General features: G+C 51.8%; 1 protein-coding gene across 33 annotated transcripts in view; it reads left to right on the top strand.

The window, feature by feature from the left end:
* PCBP3 (poly(rC) binding protein 3) overlaps positions 1 to 19,655 on the top strand; it is a 45,002-nt gene extending 25,347 nt beyond the window's left edge. For 15 of the 33 annotated variants that reach the window (XM_059868174.1, XM_059868169.1, XM_059868202.1 and 12 more), the window contains 5 exons: positions 3,810 to 3,888; positions 4,543 to 4,602; positions 7,751 to 7,803; positions 10,488 to 10,657; positions 19,260 to 19,655. In XM_059868174.1, the coding sequence (XP_059724157.1) occupies positions 3,810 to 3,888; positions 4,543 to 4,602; positions 7,751 to 7,803; positions 10,488 to 10,657; positions 19,260 to 19,305 (408 nt within the window). In that variant the 3' untranslated portion in view covers positions 19,306 to 19,655. Of the gene's footprint in view, positions 1 to 3,809; positions 3,889 to 4,542; positions 4,603 to 7,750; positions 7,804 to 10,487; positions 10,658 to 12,358; positions 13,311 to 19,259 lie in introns of those variants that run through there. The other 18 variants (XM_059868181.1, XM_059868203.1, XM_059868185.1 and 15 more) reach the window with 8 other exon arrangements.
* The last annotated feature ends 1,181 nt before the right edge of the window (positions 19,656 to 20,836 follow it).

The raw sequence follows: 20,836 nt of genomic DNA, 5'->3' as shown, positions 1-20,836 counted from the left end.
TCAAAGTAACTGGCCGTTGTAGTATCTCTAATACCTTAAGTAGCCTTTTAACCTGTTAGCACTAAACTTTATTACTTCTGAGGACTTGGCCTGATGCTAAATTGTTTGCAATATTCAGTGCTATCCCTTTGTTCTGAGAGAAACCTGTGCATTTTGTGCCTCAAAATGATCAAAACAGGGAACAAAACCCCCAAAACCTTCCTTTCTATTTTCCCCTTGTCTTTAAAATGTTGGTAAGCCAAGGGCATATTTAGCTACTGAGTGCCTTGGTGGGGTGGGAAGAAGCTAGAGCTCTGGCTTCTTCCAAGCCTGGGCAGGGATGTGGCTTACTGAAAGGGTGTTTCTTTGGGTGACATAGAAATTGGACAAACCCCTTACCGTGTCTCCCAGAGGGATGGGGAAGGTGTTCATGCTGAATCTCACCTTGCTGAGGGCCCCAGACCAACGTGGTCACCCTGGGTTTGGTGGCTGTCTCGCTGCTGTGGGTGGCAGGGCAGCATGGGGACAGCCCCCACTTTACCTTGGGCTCCTTGGTGCAGAGACAGGAGCTGCCCTGAGCTGCTCTCTCTGAGGCTTGGGCTCATTCCCTGGGCTCCCATGCCTGTGGGGGGTCAGGGAGCACTTTTGTGGGGGGACATGGAGGGATCAACAGCTGGAATGTGTGCACCTGAAATTACCAAGGGAAATAGAAAATCAGTCTGTTTGAAGGATTTCTTTGAGGAAAGCAGTGAAACTCAGCTTCTGAGGTGGTCATGGCTCTTAGAAAAGGCAGGGACTTTCTAAATGTATTTCCAAGGGGATAAAATACCCATCAGGTCCCATTGCAGATGGTCCCTCCTGCTGTGAAGCAGGGGTCTGCAGTGGGGCTGAGGATGTGGCAGTGGGTGGAAAGCCTTCTCCAGTCATCCACCCATGGCAAGGGGTTGATGCAGCTCAGAGTTCCCTTTTCCAGTGAGTGCCTTGGGTACTAAATAATGGAATTACTTTTTCCATAGTTGAGAAGGTGGCAAGGCTGTTTGATACCATGAATGCCTGCCCCATATAGGAACATTTGGGAGCTGTAGGCTGGATTTTCATCCTAGGAGAAAGGGTTTCACTGGAATTAGAGGAATCCAGGCTTTGGCTTGCCATGTGACACCAGTATGTGTGTACTCTGAATAGCCTGCGGTGATGGTGGATAAAAAATATTCCTAATTATGTACTCTTTGCTTTTGCTCCATAAGCAGAATACAACTAAATAACCTGTATAGTTAGGGTAGATCAATGCAGTCTTTATCCACGTTTTTCTTTGCAAGTGGTGCCAACAGCTCAGTGTTTTCCTTGTTCCTATATTCCTCTGATTGTCAGGATTAAAATACAATTGCTGACTGCACTCTACCCCACTCCCAGCAAATTTCCTGAATAAAGCTGTTGGTACAGGAGCTACTCACTCCATCCTTACTCTCAGGTTGTTCTTTCAATGATTGGTCATTTTAAACAATGTTCAGTCTGTTCATAATCCAGTCTAGAATGTGCTTTTAGGGCATTTTAAACACATTTTAGGTGTCTGTGTTTAGTGGCTGCCTTTTGCAGAGCGGGCAGAATTTTGAATGCCCGGCATGTTCTCCTGCCATGATTTTGTCCCTGGAGAAACAGTCCAGGACCGGGGAAGCTTTGGCTCATAAGGGACTTCAGCATTGCCTGGGTGTTTTTGGCTGTTTGGTATCTGATGGATAGCGGGATCATAGAGTCAGAGACTGGGTTGGGTTGGAAGGACCCTTAAAACTCATCTCGCTCCAAACCCCTGCCATGAGCAGGGACACCTTCCACTGTCCCAGGCTGCTCCAAGCCCTGTCCAACCTGGCCTTGGGCACTTCCAGTGATCCAGGGGCAACCACAGCTTCTCTGGACACCCTATGCCAGGGCCTTAGCACCCTCACAGGGAAGGATTTGTTCCCAGAATCCCATCTAACCCTGCCCTCTGTCAATGTGAAGCCATTCACCCCTTGTCCTGTAACTCCGGGCCCTTGTTCAAAGTCCCTCTCCAGCTCTCTTGGACCCCCTTTAGCCCCTTGGAGTATCTCCGTGACCTCCTCTGGACTCGCTCCAACAGATCCATGTCCTTCCTGTGCTGGAGACCCCAGGGCTGGATGCAGTACCTCAGGTACAGTCTCACCAGAGCAGAGGGGGACAATCCCCTCCCTTGACCATGAAAGATGAGCTGGAAGAGGTGGACATAGCAGCTTTTTCTATGACACCTGGATGCAGCCATCTTCTCCTCTCCTAGATTTTATTGCTCTAATTGCAGGGGCTGCATAAGTACCACTATCTGAACTATGTCTGGAAGGTCTACTAGGTCAGTGTTAGAAAAGATTTTGGTCTCCCCCACTTGGCAAAGCAGGACCTCTGTCCCAGGGCATGGCTGGAGCCCACTGGGCAAAGAGATTTCATCTGGAGTCCTGCCAGTGGGACAGGTGTCACGAGGAATTCCAGAAACAGGGTGCAGCTCCAGGATAGTTCTGAAGTTAAAAAACAGTAGATGCTGATGGCCCTGCTCCCTGCAGGAGCAGTAGCATGCCCAGTGTTATCTGGAGACAGCTGTGTTGTGGCAGGAACCCATCATATCACACCTTTGGCTAAAATAAGCCAAAGACAGCCAAAATAGGTACAGAGATGTGCAGACACCTCTTTTTGCCGAGTAGTGAGACCTCTCCCCTGAGGCAGCAGAGGCTGGGTGTCCTTGTGCCTCTCCAGGCAGGACAGGGATCCCTACAGGTAAACTGTCCAGGAATTTTCAGGTGTTTCACTCCTTCCTGCTGCTTCCCTCCAGCCTCCCCCAGTGTGTGCAGGCCCCCACATCAGCTCTTACCAGCATTTCCCCCTCACTGCTGCCAGCCGGACCTCCTCACTCTCCCTCCCCAGCCCTGCTGCAGCAGCAAGGAGGTGTTTGAGTCTTGTTGTCCCCCAAAACATTGAAACTATAACTCCTGCCTCCCCATTGCCAGGGATGATGGGCAAAAGAAGCAGTTTAAATTTGGGGGAAGATACGGTGCTGACAACTCCCAGAGCACCTGTGAAAGTGGGAGGTTGTAAAGAGTCTCCCTCCTGCTCACTGCCAGTCTTCAGCCCAGTTTGGTTTGTTTTATTGTCTTTTCCTGTCTTTTTGGTTTTTTTTTTGTTTTTTTTAATTTGGAGCAGTAAAACTGAGCACAAAATGTATTCCAAAAAAATACCTCTCTATAAAACTTCCTGACCAGGCAGCAAAACCTCCTCGGCACAACAAGGGATACAAGGATCTGAAATACCTACTGGTCATGACTAAAGCCCATAATTCCCCATATTTCTAACAAGCTGGCATTTAGAAATGCAGTTCATCCATCTCCCAGAGGCACTTCCTATTGGAGGCACAGCACAAGAACGTGTGCTGCAGGGACAAGCAGTGACTGTGGCCCTGGTGGCATAAAGAGGGTTCCTGGGTGCTGGCTGTGACACCCACTGGCTGGCCCTGCACTGAGGCAGAGGAGTTGAACTGACACTAAGAATGGGCTTCTTGCTGGTACCGTACTTCAGACCCTGACCAAGCACTTCTGTCAAAGATTTGGGCTTTATTGCACTATACCCAGGCCAAGTCCTTTCTGCTAATGTTTTTGCCATGTCTCACCATGGCTTCCTGGTTTGGTCTTTTTAGTTTTTTGGGGTTTTTTTATTTTTCAGTTTGTTTTCCTTCTCCCCTACCTGCCCTATTATAATTTTGTTCTTACTTTTCAGTGTGACTTGTTGTACTCTATGAAAATAACCTTCTTAGCTCTAATGTCCCTCCTACCCCTCAGCAGTTGACCAAGCTCCACCAGTTGGCTATGCAGCAAACCCCCTTTACTCCCCTTGGACAGACCACCCCCGCTTTCCCTGGTACGTACCCACACACCCTTTCAAGATATCCTTCTCTTACCTGTAGACTCTCTCTCTTTCTAAACTCTTGTTGTTTAATGGAAGTGAGCAGGGCGAGTAAAAAGTGGCAATATCCATAGGGAGAGGTTAAGGAGAGGCTTGATGGATGTTGTGGGGGTTATGGTGCTCAAGGCTAGCTCTCAGCCTGGGCTTTCCCAGCAGAAGCCATGAGCACCATCCCTCCCTCCACGGAGGAGGCAGCATCCTCTGCCCTGTGCTGCTCCAGATTCCGGTGGGACATCTGAGCTCTCCTGGTGGGACATCCACACCTTCCTGGCGGGAGCGGCTCGGGGCCGGCCGGGGGTGCTGCCTCAGGGAGCGGTGCTGAGCCAGGCAGGACGGCACTCCCGCAGTGCAAGGAGGCATGGCTGGAGGGGGCTGCGCTGACAGGAGGACAGCCAGCCCCGGCATGGCCCAAGCCTTGTCCTCAAGGCCGGCATGTTCCCGGTGACCTTGGAAGCAGATAGAGCACAGGGGATGGAGGTACATAAAGTACAGCTTGGAAATTACTTTTCTGACAGTATGTTCATCATATTTTGAGCTTCCTAGATGAAGTGACATTGCTTATCTCCTTGAAGGGAAAAGCATTAAACCTGTTTCTTCTTTGCTCTTCAGGAGAAAAGCTGCCCTTACATTCCTCCGAAGAAGCTCAAAATCTGATGGGCCAGTCATCAGGTAAAACACAAAGCTAGAGGGAAGTAAGCAGGCTTTGGTTGAAATGTATTCTGTAAATAGGACTGTGCTGATGTTGTGCTCCAAGAGGAATCATGGTATTCATGGAGAGGACAGCAGATTGTCTTGGTGGGCAGGGAGAGATCAGGCAGCACCCTTCTCCTTGGTGCAGCATGTCAAAGGAAAAGTGCCTGGGCTTTATTACCTGGCTCTGTGATGTTTGTGTGTAACTGCCATAGAATCACAGAATATCTTGAGTTGGAAGGGACACACAAGGATCATCCGTCCAACCCCTGGCCTTGCACAGACACCCCGACAATCCCACCATGTGCCTGAGAGCATTGGTCAAATGCTCCTTGGGCTCTGGCAGCCTTGCTGCCGTGCCCATTTCCTGAGGAACCTGGTCAGTGCCCCTGCACCCTCTGGAGTAAGAACCTTTTCCTGTTCTCCATCCTGACCCTCCCCTGGCACAGCTTCATGCTGTTCCCTCGAGTTCTATCCCTGGCCACAGAGAGCAGAGATCTCTGCTGCCCCTCAGGTGTAGTGAGGTCCATCTCAATGCTGTCTCTGTACCAGAAAGATACCAGAGTCATCACCCTTATTCCTGCATTTAATTTTACATAAACTTTGCTCAGAAACAACAGAACAATGCCGATGGGAGCAGCCATGACATGCAGTTCTGAGCCATTCAGGGTGAGTTGCAATTTTAGTGGGACAGGACCCTGAGGAGCCGAAGCGTGACTGCAGTCTTGGAGAAATTTTGCTGTCAGATGACCCACATTCATCTGTATGTGAGGAAGAGATTTGTCTATTGTTTCCTACCATTACATAGAGGAGCTGTCTTGAGACCTGTAGGCTCACAGGCAGGATAAGCCAGACCTGGGACACACAGCCATCCCATGCATGCCTCAAAGGTTTGGTGACAGCATCTAATTATGAAAGCAAGCGTAGCCGAGCAAATAGGCCCCACAAGACTGCAGAAATACAGATTTATGACACTGACCTGTGCAGCCATGTTTTCTGCATGCCCCCTTTGCCCTTTGCAGTCACCCAAGGCATTAATCCTGCCCTGATACCCTCGTTACAGCCTCAAGAACTGCTTGTACATATCAGAAAAGGAGGATCTGGAGTGATGAAATAAACAGTCTCCGGGTCATGGAGAAGAATGTGGCCATTCCTCAAAGGCTGTGTGATGCAGGGATGGTGCAGTACCATTCCACCAGGTGTCGCAAGGGCTTTCAGCATCATCCATGTCATCTGAGTGTGGGATGGAGGATGCTGCCTAGGAGTTTGAGGAGCTTGGTTTCTATTCCCTAAGATCCCTGGATGCCTCAGTGCTGCTCAGAGCCCTCAATGGTGCTCTGCTCCCTTCAGAAGACATTTTCTGCCACACCCAGGCTGCTGCTGAGCTGAGCCTTGTAACACATGGCCAAAGGAGAGGGACACCCTCACTAGAGGGATATGTCTGTGATAGGTGCAGTCCACCTTGCCCCAAACTGTGAGGAGGCTCAGTGTACCAGCCAGTCCAGGTGAAGTGTGTGCTGTAAAGTCAGCATTGAGCATTGACTGTGGTATAATACCTGGGCAGGAGATGTTTTGTGCAGGTTTTGGCATTAGTACCCCTGGCAGGGGTGAATGACAGCAGAGCGCTGCCAGCTGGAGGATCTGCATCCTCATTCCCTGCAATTCCTCTCCTCTCTGTGGTCCCAAGTGAAAAATCTGGTGAGGAAGCCTCCTGCAGGCAAATGTCAGCAATGTGTGTCTGGGAAGATGCCTTCAGGAAAGCACAGGAAGTACATTGTCACATAATCATGGAATGGTTTGGGTTGGAAGGGCCCTTACAGCCCATCTTGTTCTACCCCCCTGCCATGGGCAGGGACATCTTCCACTAGACCAGGTTGTTCTAAATCCCATCTACCCTGGCCGTGAACACTTCCAGGGATGGAACAGCCACAGCTTCTCTGGACAACTGGTGCCAGGGCCTCCTCACCCTCACTTCCTAACATCCTAAGATCATGCATGAGCACATCAGAGATAACCAGAGCTCCTCTTCCTCTGTGCTGAGGCCACCCATGGAAATATGTGAAGAATTGGGTGCTGCTGCTATCTTGTTTTGCAGGAGCCCTGCAGTTCCAGTCTCTTTGCGTTTCTTCATTCTGCACCTACTTAACCACCCTCTTTCCATGGATACAGATCTGGCAGTCTCTTCTGCTCTTACAAGCTTTCATCAGTGGTTTATATCATAAGGATAAGGATTTTTTTTTTCCAGTTACTGCAAATTCCTGTCAGGCACCATACAGCTTCTTTCTTGCAGAATTCACACAGGACGTCCCTGCTTTGGCACAGAGATGATTTAATATGGGAAAGCTAGGAGCACTATGGCATGGTGTCCTCTTACTTCTGGAGCTGCACTCACAGGGTATCCTGCTGGCGCCAGCCATTCCCACCATGGAGGAGAGAGCTCTCCCTGACCCAGGGGAGGGTGGGAGGAAGCACGCCCCTGCCTTCGCTCCTCACTGTGTGACTTTGGAGGGAAGCAGGATCTAAATCTCCATAATGTTCATCTTGCTTTATCTTGGGAATCAGAGGGACAGCTGGTCCTGGGTCCAGCTAGGTTGCATGTCTTAGCAGTCTGCCTCAAATTCAGCATGAGAGTCTGTGGGGCTTAACTTGCAGAGGACTTGTACCGCTGGATCCCACAGGGACACTGGTTTTGGGGCACCAAGCTGCTGTCACACACCAGCAGCTCAGAGCTGCTGCATCCAGAGGGGGCTGGAGGGTGCATGGACAGCATTCCTGTGGAGCAGGTGGGTGTCCCAGCTGGCATGCTGCTGTGTGGGAAGGTGTTTACCAACCTCTCTTTGCAACCTCTCTTTGCTGATGCTGGAACCTTGCACCCTTCTCTGCAGCCATTCCCAGTGGAAAGGATGAAGGGTGGGAAGCAAGGCACTCGTGGGATGCAGGGAAGGTGACACCCAGCTCCAGCAGAGTCAAGTAGCAGCTGTCTTCCTCCTCCTTGTCCCAGAGTGTGTGATCCCCTTCTCCTCTCAGCCCGGAGCAGTACGCAGCCTTGGCAGTGTTGTGGGAAAGCAGCGGAGCTCCATCGCGTTGACTCTGCCAGCTCTAACCATGTTCCTTTCAATCTGCCCAGGTTTGGATGCCAGTCCCCCGGCCAGTACTCATGAACTCACCATTCCCAATGATGTAAGTAAATCCAAGTGCTTCCTTGGCCTGTCCGTGTGTGCATGTGTGTATACACAAATATGCTTATATATACATACATATATCTATGTATAATGTGCAGCCATATGGCTTTGTTAAATATATTTAGAGATGCCCTTTCCCCATGTTCCGTCATCCTTGTGTATTCCGTTGGGGATCAGTCTGCAGCACAAAGTGCCCGTTGGGCTTTACTCCATCGGTAGCTTGCCTAGGTACAATCCTTAATGTTCCATTTTCCTTTCCAAGTGAACTCAGTGCTCATGAAACATGCCCAGTTGACAGCATTTAGAAAGGGAGAGAGCTACCATGCCAGCCCTGATTAAACTCTAAATTGCTTAATCAGGCCGTTGCGGGTCTGAGATGATGTTCCAGTTCAAGGGTAGTGATGGGGTGGGGTGGTGGGGAAGAGGAGGTAAGTAAGTGACATTTCTGATGCCACAAAGTACCATATGAGTGTCTGAAGGACAGTGCGTCTCATCTTAGTACTGCTGGCAAGCAGCTGTGGGGTCTGACAGGTGGAAGCTTTGTGTTAACATGGGTGCTGGACCGGGACATTTGCTGGGAGGAGGCTGGAGCCATGCTGGGCTGGAAGGAGGTGGGATGGAGAGCACGACACAGCCACCACCTTGATCCATGAGCCTCACTTACTTCTGGACTGGTTTCTATGGATTAATACCCAATCTGTGCTCACATCAGGATGAGGGCAAGTGGAGGGATGACATCCAATTTCTGTTCCCATCTCCATCACTAACAAGCACCTTCAGCCCATCCTCATCAGGAGTCTCTGGATAGGGCCTGGCAGCTGTTGCTTCTTCTTCCTGCTGTTCACCAGCAGCTGGCAGTGTCCTGGAAGGTCAGCAATCCCAGCTGCAGCTGCCAGGCTCCTCTGCCAAGACTTCTGTCCACCCAAGAGACATGGCAGTGCAAGAGCCTGTGAGCACTTGCTGACTGAAACCCTTGGAGAGGCTTCACCCTGGGCCAAATCACCACGGGAGGGATCTGCAGAGGAGACAGTGGGGGCTGATCCCAGATCTGCTCCACCCAGCAAGGACCCCTCTCCAGGAGGCTGCAGAGACCTCTGCAAGCACTCCTGAGGTTCCAGCAGCCATGTCTGCTGAGCATGGAGGACTGTAGCAGTGAAGGTATCTTCAGAAATACAAAGAGACCCCTTGCAAAAGAACTCACATGGGAGGAAAGGATGCCAGGAGACCTCTGAGAATTCAGGAGCACTTGGAGCATTCACTCACCAGAGACCCAGCTCTCACCAGACCGGGGAGATATTAGATGTTATCACCTGCATCTTGAAAAACTGCTCCTTAGCTCTCCCCATTGTTGTTTCAAAGTCTTTTAAACACCCACTGCCACCCTCTCAGGAAGCAGAGGACAGGTTTGGGTTCCTTTAAGAGTCACCAGGTGTGTTTTAGTGGTGTAGCTTGGAGTTGTGCTACAGTGGAATGAAATTGGATGATACCCACCTTGCTGCTCCTCTGACTGTCAGAAACTTGAACACTGTTCAGCTTGGGTGTAGCTGAGCATCTGCCTAATAGTTTGGCTCCTCGGGTCTCTCCAGCAGTTTTTCACTTGCTGAACCATCTCAGAGTTATTTCTGTGATGTGAAGATCAGGATGGGCTGAACATCCCCCCACAGACCCTGGGACAGTAGATACCCTTCCAGTGTATATTCAGGTCCATATGGGATAAACCACCATGGCAGCCCCATGGTCTGATCAAAGGATCAGGGAGTATTTGGAGGAGTAATCATCTTTATTTATACTGTACAGAAATCCAGCAGCTGCCAAGATGAACATCCCATGTATAAAATGCCCTTGGAAAAGAGCTTAAATGGCCAAAAAGGGCATGCAGAGCGCTTCCTGCCTGTGTTGGTCAAGCTGGATATCCCCATATGTGTTACCAAGCTTTGGAGATTATTTGAAGGAGATGCACAAATGAGCAAAGACCATTGAGAAATTCAAGATACTAAGGATCATTGAGGAAGTTCAAGGGATGAACAGTTGAGGAAATTCAACTCTCCATCTGGCTCTGAATTTTTCAAAAGAGAATGAAAGACATGTTTTTACATAGGGTCTACCTTTTCTGTGGGTGCCACAGCTGTGTGGTGCTCTCTTGTGCCCGCTGGCAAGCCACTGGATTGCACCAAAAGAGCTAGAGGAGGTAGCAGAGGCACTGAGGGTGTCTCAGTGGGATGGAAGAAATGTGGGATGGGGTCACTGCACCAGCTGATGAGAGGACTCCTGGAGTTGGCCTGTCCCCAGTGAAGGCAGCAGGCTTGTTTCCTTTTAGTAATGTGTCCAAACCACCTTTGGGTTTGCTGTGACTGGGAAGGGGATAAGTACTTGCAAAACACTGACCATTCATTAAACCATGAAAATTATTATTACTGAAATGAGCCCTCCTTGAAGCCCTCTGAGGTGCTGGGCATCATGTGCAGATAATGGAGATTCTTCCCCACAAGGAGCAGAGCAGGGCAGGACTCTGGATGTGTCCTTGGAGGACTGCACTCAAGCGCTTGTAGGAATCACCCCAGCCTGTCCCTCTCCTGTTTTCATGAGCATTAAGGTCACTCTTGTCCCAGGTGTGCTCACGTCCTGCTGGTGACTGCCAGAGCTGCTGCTTCTCAGACATTCCCTCCGTGCTTTCTTTCCTAGCTAATAGGCTGCATAATCGGACGCCAAGGGACCAAAATCAATGAAATTCGGCAGATGTCGGGAGCGCAGATCAAAATCGCAAATGCCACAGAAGGGTCATCGGAGCGCCAAATTACCATCACAGGAACCCCTGCAAACATCAGCCTTGCACAGTACCTCATCAACGCCAGGTGAGACACCCTGCCGGCCTACACTGCCTCCCACCACAGCCAATTCCATCCCACCATGGCCAATTCCATCCCACCACGACCGATCCAGTCCCGCCGGCTCACTGGGAGCAACCCACACTCCTGGTGCCATGGGCCAGCAGGGGCTTCCCAAGTCTGGCTGGGATGGACGGTGTCTTGCTAAGACCTCTGAGCAGGGACCAGACATTGCCAGCAGGACATCTGGCCTCAGCTGGCACTTTGGCTGGGGACCAGGAGCCACCATGCTGCTAGCAGAGTGGCCACAGGTTGCTCCAGGCGCCTGCCTCCCCTCCACCCTCACTCAAGGATTTTGCTCGTGGGTGGGCAAAGTTGCCACCATCTTTCCTGTGGATGAGGCAGGAGACAGGGATGGGAATGGTGCTGAGCCACTGACAGGGAGGCATCACTTGGGACCTGCTTGGTGGGATCCCAGCATCGCTTACTGCCTCTTCCATGTGCTTCCAGGCCTCCAAAAGGCTTTCCTCCATTCAGTGAATACAATCAGTCCAATAAACGGAAAGCATGGGAATGGCCTGACTGCTTCCTTTTCATGAAAAGCTTGGCACTGCAGGACTTCACAGGGGCCAAGGGTTCCCAGCACTGCTACCATCTGGGGAGAGATGCAGCCCGTGCCGTGGGAAGGCGTAGCTGCAGAGATGAGCTGGGGACCTGCTCCATGCAGGCAGTGAGCTGTGTCCAGGGTGCTCACTCAGACCTGTTTGCCTGTGTCTATGGACTTGTGGGAAGTGAGTTTAAGGGGATACAGGACCTTTCTGGTATCTTTGCACCCACCTGGCAGAGCCACTCAAAAGGGCCCATCCGCCTGGGCAGGATTGATGCCGTGCCAGCCCGCCACCAGCCCTGGATGCACACAGGAGGGAGGCTGCTGTCAGGGCCTCGAGGATGGGGGGCTGCTGGCAATGATGGACACTTGTTGGGGTGTGGGCTGGGAGCACCGGTGAGGTCTGTATGTGCTTTCTCCTCCTTGCACCCAACCTACTCGAGCCCCAACCCGTAGTAGACCCCTGCCATCCCATCCTGCCCCTCTACCCCGCTGCCTATGCCTGTGGCACCTCTACCCCTGCTCGGGTGAGGGATGGGGCCAGCCCCCCACCCATGGGCATGGCTGAGTGGCTTCCCTGCAGATCCTTGCCAATGCCCCTCCTCCCTCCCTGAGACAGGAGAGAGAAAGAAAAGAAAAAGAAGTGGCTCTTAGTTGCTGGGAAGGGCTGGCTGAGCTGCCCCTATGCAGAGGTGACCTGGTGGGGCGGCACAGCAGGGCTCAGCCTCTCCCATGGTTTCCAAACCAGAGCAAAACAAAGTAGCCCAGGGAGCTAACACGGCTGCCAGTCCCCTGTGGAGGGATGCTGCTGGAAAAGAAGCTGTGCTCTGGGATGACTCCTGCCAGCACCTCTGGTGGGTGACACCCCTGCCAAGGCCTGGCTACAGTGAGGCGAGGGAAAGCCAGCCAGCCATTGTGGTGGCTCTGTGCTCCAGCCCCCCATGCCCTCCTCGGGGGATCGCCAGGCCACCCAGTGATGCTCTGCCCACTCCATCTATGCAGGATCTGGGCAAGAGGAGGAGCGCTGCCCCGCAGGGTCTTCATTTTCTTTTCTGCTCTGGTGATTAAGCACTTGTTTTTTGTCTCCCCCCCACCCCTCTCTCTGCCCCTGTCTATTCTAGGCTGACGTCTGAGGTCACTGGAATGGGCGCACTCTAATTTCCACCCACCATCCTCCACTCCGCACCACCCGACCCTCTCCAGCCACCGGCACTCCACCCAGCCTGTACTGCCTGTACATTTACCGTCTTCCCTTTGCCTCCACAGATACTCTTTTCTTTACTAACGTATATATATATATATATATATATATATAAAAAAACACACGGGTGCATATGCACACACTGAAACGTTTCTTTACAAGCTCTTTTATCTGTGCTCCCGAAGCTGCTCTGAAACTCTTTGGTTATGGTCCTTGTTTTCAGCGTTAGGGTGTTAATTCTTCATCTGCTTCATCTGCTTTTTGGGGACAAGGGGGGGGGGGGGGGGGGAGCATTGTTTTTTTCTCTCACTGGCAAGACTTCAGGAGCTGGCAGGGTCTCTAGTGCCAGTCTAGAATAGCTACCTATACGTTGGAGCTGACGTTGGCGGTACTTTCTGTAGCATATGGACATAATGATGGCACCCAGAGCTGTGCATGTTTCAGACAACTTAATTTTTCTCACCCTCCTTCCTTTGGTGCTCCCCCTTGCTTGTCCTGGCTCACCTTTGCTGCCTCACGCCCCCGCCCTTAGGGTAAGGGCATATTTTCACCCTGTGTTATTTGGGAAGCAGAAGCCAAGTATGGGTTCAGCCTGCAGGCTTCTCTCTTGAAACATGGCATGGTCCAATCAAGCCCATTTTCCTACTAAAGTAAGGGAATCACACACACACAGATACACACAAATGCTCTGGGTTTTTTTAACTAACAAGCACCTAGAAGTGTGAAGAACTCAGCTGTATGGGATTCATACCCCCAGGGGCCTTTGAAAGCACTCTTTTGGCAATACCCCACAAGCAAAACCTCAGGAAGCTCTGTGAGCCAGCTGTGTTTGTCATTGTTTGTGTTCAATAAATGTCTGTTCAGCTCTGGTACTGATGGGCTCTGATTGTTCTTCTCCTGGGTCACCCCAGCATTGCCAGCCCCATCCTTCCCTCTGCATCCTTCCACACCTTTTTAGCTACTTGGAGGGAAGGTGGGGGTTGTATGCAAGAGTTATCAATTTTTTTATTATTATAATTATTATTACTATTATTACTATTATTACTATTTCTCATCAGCATAATAGTTTTTTTTTGTTTTCATTTTTTTAGAGAAATGACCAATGCACTTCCTGAGTGATTCCGTGCTTTCTGTTTTTTGTTTTTATTTTCCAAAGGGAGAGTATTTGGCTTGCATAATCCTTTGGTTTTCCTAAGATTAATTTATAAGTTATGGTGTGACAACCATCATCTCTCACTGCCCCCTTGTCTGGACGGATCTGCCATGTGTGTCTCCCACACCCTTCCCCAAGACCCTCTCTGCCCAGCCCTGCCTTCTGCTTCCAGGCTTTTCTTCTCTCTCCTGCCTCTCCAGCACGGAAGCGTACATTTTTCATCTGTTAATTCCTGACTGTCCCTTTTCCCGGATTGCACATCAGGGGACCATGATGTACTGTGTCCCCAGACAGCTGAAGCAGCCACACAGTACATTTTTGCACTGTACCACATGGGAAATGCATTGTTTTTCGAGGTGAGCCCCAAGACTTCCTGGGCCTTTCCCTCTCTTCGACCCTCAGTACCAGCAGGCACCATTGGCAGTTTCCCACCCTTCTCCTGCCAGGATGCTTGTCCACTTCTCCTTCTGTCTCCAGCACTGCCTGCTCAGCACTCACACAGGCTCTGTCAGGGATCCCAGGCGATGCCACTGCATCACCGGAGCAAAGGATGGGCGGGGGGGTTGTGGGCTCGAGAAGGGAGCTGGTGGGGATGAGAACACAGCCCAGGAGCCCAGAAAGGTGAAGGTGGTGCCGCTGAGCATAACGGTTTGCTCTGCCCAGGTATCCTGAAACCTGTTCATGCTCAGTTGTCTGAAGCATTCCAAGCTTCTGTGGCTGAAAGGTACTCTCAGGTGCTTCCAGATCGTCCATAAGGTGCTTTGCTGCCTGTCTCCAACCCCTTGTCCTGCTCTCCCTGGCACTTAGGGTTCAGCTGTGCATTTTGGGTGGCCCAGCAGCCACACAAGCTCAAGAGCATCCCCTGGTTCCCCATCCAGAGGAGCACAGCTGCTGTGGGGAGTGCTGAGGGGCTCAGGTGTAGTTGGCAGCCTTTGCTGTCACCTCCCCCATGTATTTGTGCTGATGCTGAGGATAGAGGGAGGCAGGCACCAAACAGGGCCTCCTCCAAGTCACCAACTGGCCAGCAAAGCACAGACCCACCTGCCAAGGTGGTGAGTCAGCTATTGGCAAGGGGCACTCCTCATTTTCTCTTGTTCCTCATTCTGCTTTAGAACAGGTGTTTTATCTGTTGGAAGAATGAAATATCTGTGTGTGAGACCCAGTGAAAATCACCACCCCAGTGGCCTGGGGGTGAGGCATGGGAAAAGCTTCCCATCCCACTTCCACCACGCTCTATGGCAGCCTGGGGTGCTGTCCCCTCAGAAGGGGGATGGTGTATGGAGGAAGCCAGCCCATCTTGCCATTCTTAGCTCCTCTGTGGAGCTGTAGGACAAGCTGGAGCATGAGGAGAGCTTCTTCATGAGGAGAAGATGGAGGCACAGCAGAAGCAGAATCACATTGACCAAGATGGAGAAATCCATCTCAGGCCAACAAGGTTGTGGGATTCAGACACCTAGGGAAGGCCAGGGACTGTGACAGCATCCTGGACACGGAAATGGCGTTGCACAGTGCCTGCAGATCACAGCTGCCCTGAATTCCTTTGCTCTGTTTGTGTGCTCCTTGTGCCACTCCCCACCTCCACTGAGAGAGTGCTGCCGAAAATAGAAAATGCCAGGTTGGGTCTGCCAGATGCAGCTGAGCTCAGAGACTGCTGGAGAGGGGGAGCAGACTGCAGCAATACCTCTGCACCCATCCCCACACCAGTGAACCCACGGATAGCACCCCTTCTGGGTACCATCCCCATCCCAGCCCACTGCCAGGCATCCATCACCCAGCCAGGCCGCAGGAAAATCACCCCAGGAATCAGGGGTGAGGCAGAAGAGGCTGGATATGAGTGTTGCTCTGGCATCAGGCAGGTGTCTGAGATGTTGTGTCAAGGCTTGTGCTGCCACAAGGATCTGTGCTCATGGGAGTGCTCCAGGGAATGCTGGATGCAGCCACAGGGGGACAAGGGACAGTCCAAGCAGTAGCAGTCACCTGGGTCACCTCACAGGAGCACTGCACAGTCATAGAATGCTAGAATATCCTCAGCTGGAAGGGATCCACAAGGATCATTGAGTCCAGCTCCTGATACTGCATAGGACAACCTGAAGCATCCGTCCTCCTGGCATTCTCTTTGACTTCACAACTTTTCTTTGGGGGTCACATTGCCACGCTTATTTTGCAAATTTAAAAAGGAAAAAAAAAAAAAAATGATGAAACTATAGTGTTATGTGGTAATCAGCTTATCCATCATCATCTGGACATGTGCTAGCTTTGAAGAAAGAGGTGTTGAAACCACTGCAGCATCTCCTGGGAGCATGTTGATATCAACAAGGATAACAACAAAATTACAAGGAATGTATCAAATTCAGCTTTGATTTCCTTGGGATGACTCAAAAGGAGATTTGCTATTTTCTTTGGAAGGAGCCTCAGTGTTTTACTTTGATTTGTGATAGGTCTTGGGTTTCCATTGTAGATGAACTTAAAATACTGCGATGATGTGTCCACAGCCATGCCACTGGGAAAAATCTCTAATATTGCAGTGAATATTCAGTACAAGGTGAATGTCTCAGTTAATCAATGGAATAGCTTTAGTACATTGCTTTTCTCTCCCAAAACAATGCAATATTATCCAGCCAGAATGATTTAACATTTCTGGAAGCAACCAACTCAGTCAAACTCTTTAGGAATGAGTGATTTAGGGGGATATTTTGACTTTGACTAGAAAGTATTGGTCCAGTGCCTCCTCCAGCCCCTGGAGTGTGCAGGTCTCCATCAGAGAGGGGCCAGTTGAGGTCTGTGCTCAGCCCTCTAGCCTCAGCTAAAGGTCCCCACTTCCCTGGCATATCCTTGTCATGCTCCCAAAATTGTTTGGAATATTGTTCTGTGCATTTTTCCCCCCTAGACTGTATTTGCAGATCTAGTACAGAATAAGGCTGAAATAGACTGTTTCCCCTAAGGGAAAGTGACTTTCACCGGGGAGACTTTAAATTTCATACTCTCTTTGAGCTGATATTCCAGCATTTGTTACTGTATCCATGCTAGTCACTTTTAATTATATTAATTCCCAGTTTATGCTCCATTACCAAGGGTAATCTCCTGCCTCCTGTACGGGCAGAGGGAGAGTTTCTGGGGGATCTCTGTGTGGTGTGGCAGGGATGAATGCTTAATCCCATTTTCTCCTTGGCCTCAGGGATGGAAGGCATCTCCCCCAGCCCTGCCTGGCTGCAGCCCCCCGCTCCGGGGGCTTAGCCAGTCCCCGGCTGTGGGCGCCTCCGGCTGGTCACTAGATGTCCCTATTGCCCAGCTTTTCATGGATGCATCCCCAGCCGCGCCAGGGGATGTGGGCGGCAGTGCGATGTCAGTGCTTCCAGCCGCTGCTCCGAGACGTGCAGAGGACATCCCGCGCTGCTCGAAAGGGAGCAGGCTTTTGTGTGTGTGTCCGTGACACTGGTGAAGGGCAGTGACATCCTGCGAGCGGGTGACTGGCACCGTGCCCCTCGGCAGGAATGGTCCCGTCAGTGCTGGGACCTTCATGGAGTCAGTCCACATGGGCAAGGATGTATGTCGGGCATCTCCTTGGCCATGAGTGGCACAAGCCACCCCCTTATGCTGGCCTGAGCCCCTCTGGCTGGCAGGAGGACAAGGTTTTGCTGGGGAGGTCCAACGGGTCTCCGTGCCTGTGGTCCCCAGGGAGGCATTCCCAAGCTGGCTGCTCTGTGCCTTGGCTGGCAGCAGGAGCCCCTGCAGCTGCCGGAATGACTTGCAGAAAGGTCATGGTCTCCATGCAGTCCCCCTGCTCCCCTGCTGGATGTTACAGGGAGCAGGGACTCTGCTGAGAGGGATATTTTTGCTTTCCCTTCAAAAGGAATGCAGCTGCAGATCCTGATCTGCTGTGCTATGCAGAGAGCCCCAGGCCCCCATCCAAAGGGTAACGTGGCAGTGACTTTTAGGAAGTACTGAATGTACCAGATGTGCAACTCCCTCCACCCAGATGTGCAGCCTTCCTCCCACTCTGCCCTAGTGCCCTTGTCCTGCAAAGAGGAAGATGACACTCTAGATCACTCCTAAAGCATCCCAGAGATCAAATACAGCCATGTTCAAAGCCAGGCTGGCTCTGGATTCCCACACTTGTATTTAGGCAGTTTAACTGCAGCAATGTCTCTTCCCGGTAATGATGATCAAATCCACTCTGTACAAGGGGAAGAAAACCAGCCAGGAGATGGGGATGAGGATGGAGCAGTGGGAGGAGGCTTTGTGCGTGAGCCCCATGCTGAACAGCAGAACTGTGGCTGATTTAGGACACACATGCTGTTTTCAGAAGGAATTGCTTTGATCCCAAAGGGATAGGCAGGGATGTGCATGAGGACTGGAATATTTGAAGCACACTTGGAGTGCTGTGTCCTGGTTGCCTGCAGGCAGTGTTACTGTTTGTCCCTGGAGAAAGCCTGTGTCTGAGAGAATTTGTGTCTGGATCAAATGGGATGAGAGGCACTTGTCTCTGGAGCTTCTCTGGGTTTTCTTGTGTCCAACGGGACTGGGTGGCGCAGAACTCCCCACGGGAGCATGGTCACGTTGAGGATGTGAGATGCTCTGTGCAAACACGGGTGCAGTGGTGATGGGCCAGCAGCCTGCTTGCAGCATGGCCAGGCACACAGAGCACCGAGGGATAGGGCAGCATCACTCTGGAACTGAGGATTGCATGCACAGCTTGGGATCAAACCACAACAGATATCCAACAGGATTTCCCAGTGCAAAGAGGAGCAGGCCATAACATGCTCACCCAAAAGCAGTCAGCGGTGTGGAGGGTTTTTTGGTGGGACGACATTGCAGTGATGTAACCTGACACTGCTGCTGCAGCTGGTGATCTGGTTTTCCCAAGGGATGCTGCTCTGCTGCCAAGCATGTGGCCATGCTCCCAAATATCTTACAGGAGCACTGCAAAGGAACTGCCAGTAAAAAGCCAGTTAAAAATGCAAACCCAGAGAAACTGCCATCTCTCTACTTAAAACAAATTTTCAGTTGCAGACTAAAATTTATTCTTGTTGCAAATAGACCTCCCCTCAACATATTTTGGGCTGAAGTGTGATTTCCAGAGGCAGGGCGGTGCAGTGCAGCACCAGGCAGAGGTTGTAGGGAATGTGTGTCCTTCCCCAGCGCTCCTCTCTCAACTGCCCATCACCCCTAGCACAGCTGTGCCCTTGCTCATCACCCCCAAATCTTGTTGATGGGGTCCAGCAGAACCAGCTCTCCACAGTCACCATCCCTGCAGCCTTGGGCTTGTAGGGCAGAGGACGGGCAGACATCCTCAGCATGGCAATAGCCTCAGTGTGTTCAGATGGCTTCTCTGAAGCTCCCAAAAGGCTGCTCTCAGCTCTCAGTGAGAGCCCATGAGGCAAATGCAGCATGCCAGGCAGCACCTGGGCTCACCTGGCAGCCCAGCTCATGCTGGATGTGTTTGGTATGAGCTCCCATGCAAAAAAAGGGAGATTTGTTGTGGTGCAGCAGAGCTCTGTGTGGGCATGGCTCCTCCAGCTTGGCTTTTTGGGTGTGGGTGATTTCGGCCTCACGCTGGAGAGTTGATCAGGGTTGAAGCAGCCTCATGTTCGTGTAGCCTGAGAGGCCAGGAGGCACCGGTATGGGAGCCCTGGCTGAGCCCTGACCATCTCCCTTGCTTGCCCCCCAGCTCTGCAGACCCTGACCCCCACGGGAGGAACACCTTCACCGCCTGACCTGGTGCCAATGGCTGATGCTTGAACCCCCTCTGAGGATGCTGCCGGCTTCCTGCGAGCTTCTCCCGCTCCTTCGTGGCACCCTTGGGGCCACTGCCCGAACCTCCCACCCACGGCTCTCCAGACCCTGCTCCCTCTGCCTGGGCACAGGGCAGCAGTGGGCTCGGGGGGCTGGGGCTGCAGGTCTCAGGAGGACAGCAGCTTGCAGCCAGCGTGCAGCGGTACCCACTCCGAGCCAGTGCTTCCCACCACTCTTATCTGCGCTTCCTCATCGCCCCTCACGCCCCTGATGCTTTGCGATGTATTTTGTGGCTTATCTGTGTCATTGCAATAAAGCTTTTGTTGCTTGAGGTGCCCTCCATGGTGTGTGGAATGAGGCTGGGGAGCCGAGTTTGGGCAGTGGGGCATCCACAAGGAGAGAGGTGCTGGGGGTGCTCCCGTAGCACAAAAGCCTCAATGCCCCCAGAATGGTTAATGGGGAAACAGCCCATGAAGCAAACCGTGGTTTGGGAAATGGGCCTCAGAGCCCTGGCTCCACTCAGCATCAGGAAATGATCCCACATGGGAGCAGGGCTGCCAGGAGGGAGGAGGAACGGGACAGGGGGAGCACTGCAAAGAGAATCCAGAGCGTTCCTGAAAGGCAGTGACAACTGGGATTCATTATCCATCGGGAGATGTGTTTATAGCAAGTGTGAGTCACTGCCGGGCCCTGGGAGCAGCCCTGCAATCCAGGGGCTGCTAGCGATCCAGATGGTGTACAGGGTCCCCATCAAGCCCCACACAATGGCAGCTTTCAAACACACCCCACCAGCCCACTATGTGCCAGCCCTGCTGGACCTTGGAGCAGCCCTGGTGCTATTTTTGGAGACATTGGGGCATGGTTTTCCTCTGAGATGCTTCCTTTCTACTTGAGAACAGAAGCCAGAGTCCTGCCCCAGCTCTGCATGTTGCCCTGGTGCAGTGAGGGTCTCCATCTCCAGCCCATCCAGCCCTGGGCTTGACACACATCCAGGAGAGGCCAGCACTGCCTGCCCAGACCTCTGCCTTATGTGGAAACAAAGGCAAAAAAGCTATATTAACCTTTTTTCTCCATCTGGAATTATATTTACTGAGTGCACATCACCCCTTCTCCCATTTGGCCCTGCAAAGGGGCCGTGGCAGGCAGACAGGGCAGTTCACCCTTCTCTGCACCCTTGCTCAACCCCAGGGAGCAGCAGCACCAATATCTGTGGAACCTGGAAGTTGTCCTCCCCTTGTTTGTGCCACCTCTGACATGTCCTTGGCTGGGGTGCCCAGCCCTGCTCCCTGACAAGCCAACCACAACATACAGCTCCAGGCCTGGCACCCACTTTTTACTAAAACCCAGGTTTTCTGGGTTTCTCCTGCCCAGGAATTTATTGTATGCTTTCACTTGGAGAAAAGCCTCTGTTGCTGTTCCCATCCCCTTCCCAGAGGAGCAGCGCCATGGAGACCACCCCAAAGCAGGGTGTCACCGACAGGGCAATGCTCTGGGAAACGAGGCTCAGGACTC

Source organism: Haemorhous mexicanus, chromosome 26 (genome assembly GCF_027477595.1).
Source record: "Haemorhous mexicanus isolate bHaeMex1 chromosome 26, bHaeMex1.pri, whole genome shotgun sequence".
NCBI lineage: Eukaryota > Metazoa > Chordata > Aves > Passeriformes > Fringillidae > Haemorhous > Haemorhous mexicanus.
This window is presented reverse-complemented; position numbering and strand designations above follow the sequence as displayed.